The following is a 4,280-nucleotide window of genomic DNA, read 5'->3' as shown; positions in this document are numbered from 1 at the left end:
GCTGCGGCCGCAGCGGGGGCGGGTCCCGGCAGAGGGCGGCGGATTCAAGATGGCGGCCAGCAGGCAGAGGCTTTCCCGGCGCAGGCGGGAAGGGCACGGCCCGGGCGGCGGCCCGCGTCCGGGCACGTCCACTCCAGGCCAGCCGTGGTGGCGAGCACCGGAGCCTGCCTGAGAACTTCTTGCCGCGGCCACGCGAGGAGGGCGCTAACCACTTACCTTCGCTCTTCCGGCCTCGACCTTCCTGCGCCGCCGCTCCTGCTCGTCTTCCTCCATGGTCCCCCGGAGCTCCTCGACGGACACCCGCAGGTGGCGAGGAGACGCGGCGCCTCCCCGCTCTATTTACACTCCCGCCCCTCGCCCGCTCGCCCTCCCGCCCTCCTCTGACAACTGTCAGCGCCGTGTCCCCGCCCCTCTGCGTCCCAATCAGGGGCCAACTGCTCGCGCGCATCCGCGCGCTCTGGTGACGCAACGAGGGAGGAGCTCAGGGCTCCGATTGGCTTACTGGCCCTCCCGCCTCCTACGGGGCGACCAATGAGCTGAAGGCAGCTGAAGGGGACTGAGGAAGTAAATGACCAGCCGCTGTCCCCGGTCGTGGTACGGGCACCCGAGCGCCCTCAGCTGGCCGCGGGAGCTCCGGCCCGCGGGGCCCGCGCCTCCCTGGTGCTCGGATCTACGGACCGGCCGGGCCCGGCCATGAGGCCGGGGGGGCTGCCCGGAGGCAGGGCCCGGGCCCCTTCGCCCTAGGCCGGGCGCTGTTTGCCCGCTCCTCAGAACCACTTGGGAGCCGTCTGCGACGCGGGAACCCGACGGGCCGCGGGCGGCCGGGGCCCTCGACACGCGTCGCGCGGTCTAGCGGCCAAGCACGCGGCTCCCTGCTTTAAGGGTGCTGTGCAGAGCGCGTCCTCCCAGACAACAAAGGAGGGAAACCACGGAGATCAGAGCGACATCGCAGTGGTGGGTGGTGGAGAGGCTGGCCAGGGTAGGGTGTGGTGAGGCCGCACCATCCACCCAATTCCCACGCTGGTCCAACCCGGCCGCCTCAGCCGGTGCTTCATTTTTGGGGCCCTAGGGTTTGAACTCGGGCTCAGACTTGTGAAGCAGATGCTCGACCACTAGTCACACTGCAGCCACTCTTCCTTTTCTTTTTCTTCTTCTTCTTGTTCAGCTAGCACGCCACCACTTCAGCCACTTGACAGTACTCAAAACTCAGTCACCAAAAACAGGGACCTCAAAGACACTGTCACTGCTGGAGCCACAAGGAGCCTCGGGACGGGTCCTGAGATTCCCACATTGAGGGCATTTGGCAAAATACTAAGACCAAAAAAGGTTGGATTTTATTTAACAATGTCCCAACAGTCCTTCATTAATTATAGCAAATATGTCTTGCCTGTAAGTAAAGCCATAATGCGTTGTGTGGAAACCAACATCTTTTTCAACTTTTCTGCAGATCTAAAACTGGTTCTAAAGGAGTGATACTGATCCAGATGCATTATACTCACAGCCTGACATGTTGAAATGGAACGCCTTCGTACAACTACTTAAGGATACAAACTGATTCTACAATAACCTGTTTAAAAAAAAATTCTGTGGTTGTTTGTTAGTGCATACCTGCAGTCCCAGCATTCAGAAGGCTAGGGAGGGAGAATTGCTTTAGCTGAGGAATTCAAAACTATATATCTGGGCTATATAGTGAGACCTTTTCTCAAAAATAAAGCTAAGAAAGTCATGCCCACTAGAAGGCATGTACCTGATGGTTACCACCTTGTTTCCCTGAGTTGTTGAACTAAGTTAACTGGCCAATCCACACTCAGACCTACCTGTCAGTCTCCTGGAACTCCTGTCAGAAAGACATGGACACACGCCAGTGTCTGGATTTGGGGATGGGTCCACTGGAGCTAGTAGTGCAGTAAAAGAGCTCAAGGCACCATCCTCCAAATGGAGGACCAAACTGAAACGGGCAACACCGACCTCTCTGCAGCAGCAACATTAGGTGGAACACTGATGTTACCGGCAAGGCTGGCCCTTGATTCTATGGATGGATGGACAGTCTCCTCTGCCCTAGCCCCTCCCACATCCAGAGAGGCTCCCAGAACCCATGTGGGTCATCATGGATCCACAGTACCTTTAAAACCCCAAAAGCTGAAGTATGAGGGCAACAGAACAACTTAGGAGACAATATTCAGAGTCTGATGGGATTTTCAGGGCTTTGTGGAACTGCTAGCCCTGCCCAGGATCCCCTTGAGTCCAGAGGCCTGGCCCACCTGCTGTCAATGCCCAATTTCATGAATGCGATTCATCCTCCTACACAGGAGGAATTGGCTCACTTGCAAACCTGGAGCTTAGAACCGCCTTGCCTGACCTCATTCCCCTGTCTTTGTCTGCCTCATGAAAATCAACTTCCTTCTGTCCCAGCACCCCATTTGACCTGGGGTCCCCTGGATGTAGGCACTCTTAGGTGCGCTCTGCGCCAGGTCACATCAAAGCTGACCTTACCCACAGGAGTGGCTATTATTGGCCCATGTCCTGTGTGAGGCACTGGCCTCTGGTGTGTGTGGGTCCCACCATACATGCAGCTCCAGGTCCCGGTCACCCTACCCCTCTGCCCCAAAGAACTTCCTGAGCCCTCAGGTAGGTCTTCCAGGTGTCCAGCTGCACTCCTGTCTTGCTTGAAGGGCTCCCTAGGAGGGTTAAGGGCAGTCCTGAGTGACAGGGTGGTGGGAGTGGCCTCCACCCATTCTTCCAGGCTCTGTCCTGAGAGGGAGGAGGTTCCCCAGGAGAGTCGGAGGTCTGTCCCTCTGTCCTGAGAAGGAGGAGGTACCTGGGGAGAGTCTTAGCTCTGGCCCTACAGTTGCCCCTTTACCTGGCTGTGCCTGTGGTTCTGTGTTGACAGGTAACTTGCATGGAGACTCTCAGTGGAAACCTGGCAACCCCAGTACCTCCCTCCCTGCCTGGCAACGGCCATACACAATCCCAGAGCTGGCCCCAGCACTTCAGTCCAGGGAGGAGATGGTGTCCTCCTGCTCACCCTTCTCACTCCCGAGTCTAGTCTCCAAAAACCCGTCAGAAGATCCTAGCCATAGCACTGAGGTGCCTGCTGCAGACAACTGAGGACCAGGGCCAAGAGCTGGCCTTGGCCCCCTCCCCTTCTGCTGTCATCTCAGACAGTCCTCAGGATGCTGGACTCCTCAGGGGCAGACTCCATGACCCGACTGACGCTAAGGCTCCTAGAACAGGTGAGACAGCCCAAACCACTGCCTCTAACTCCTCCAAGGAGACTGGCTTTGGAACTACAGAACAACACTTAATTTGCTTCCCACCCCTATTGGCTATGCAGATCACTTGGCAACTTACCTAGTTCTAGCCTCATGAAGGAGAAATGTGATTGTTTTCTTTGTTTCTCCTTTGCACTTGGGTAGAACCAAGTAGATTCTAGTAGATTCTGCAATCAGGAGGCAGGCTGCACCTCCAGCAGAGCTCCATGAAGCATGTGTCACTCTTCCAGTTTTTAAAGAAACCTCCTCTGCTTTGGAGACAGCTTGGTACTTACATCTGTGACAGAGGCTGGCCAGGTCCAGTCCCCTGTTCAGCTCTCTAAGGGTGTACTGGAACACCTGGTCCTGGAAGGCCACTGGGCTTAGGGTCCAGGACCTCAGTGCCCTGAGTGGCCAGTGTTCCATCCGCACTGTTCCATTCCCACTGCCTGCCTCTCACAGGCCTGCACCCAAGGCCATGCTGGCAACAGTCAGAGGTGCCACTAGCCAGGTCTCATCCTGAAAAGTCTGTTTAAGGCTTGCACTTCAGGAATCTTTCTAGAAGAACCCACTAGAATGATCCCTTGCTGTCCATCAGATAACCCTTTGTGTTCAAGAAGGAGCTAGTGCCTCATGTTGAATGTGTACCCAGCACAGTTGGGGTTTTTGTTGTTTTGTTTTTGTCAGTCATGGGACTTGAACTCAAGGCCTGGGCGCTGTCCCTGAGCTTTTTCATTCAAGGCTAATACACTACTTTCAGCCACAGCACCACTTCTAGTTTTCTTGTGGCTAGTTGGAGATAAGAATCTCACAGCCTTTCCTGCCCGGGCTGGGATCCTCACACTCAGGTCTGGCTACTGGCACTCCTAGAGCTTATGGCATCACTGCTGGATACAACAGGTGGGCAGGGTAGATGCCACTAACCAACCTGAGTTAATACCATGCTCATGATGTTTCTCACAGAAGCTGGAACGAGAGCGAGAGAACATGGAAGAGGGCTCTGAGGGTGCCCACTTTGTGTCTGGTAAG

General features: G+C 56.0%; 1 protein-coding gene across 1 annotated transcript in view; it reads right to left on the bottom strand.

Moving 5' to 3' along the window:
• Pcnt (pericentrin) overlaps positions 1–580 on the bottom strand; it is a 134,675-nt gene extending 134,095 nt beyond the window's left edge. The window contains exon 1 of the mRNA XM_013032905.1: positions 217–580. Within this exon, the coding sequence (XP_012888359.1) occupies positions 217–273 (57 nt within the window). The 5' untranslated portion in view covers positions 274–580. The remainder of the gene's footprint in view (positions 1–216) is intronic.
• Positions 581–4,280: the final 3,700 nt, after the last annotated feature.

The sequence above is a fragment of the Dipodomys ordii genome, unplaced genomic scaffold, assembly GCF_000151885.1.
Source record: "Dipodomys ordii isolate 6190 unplaced genomic scaffold, Dord_2.0 Scaffold159, whole genome shotgun sequence".
In the NCBI taxonomy this organism is placed as follows: Eukaryota; Metazoa; Chordata; class Mammalia; order Rodentia; family Heteromyidae; genus Dipodomys; species Dipodomys ordii.
Note: the sequence above shows the minus strand (reverse complement) of the source record. Positions and strands in the feature narration are given on the sequence as shown.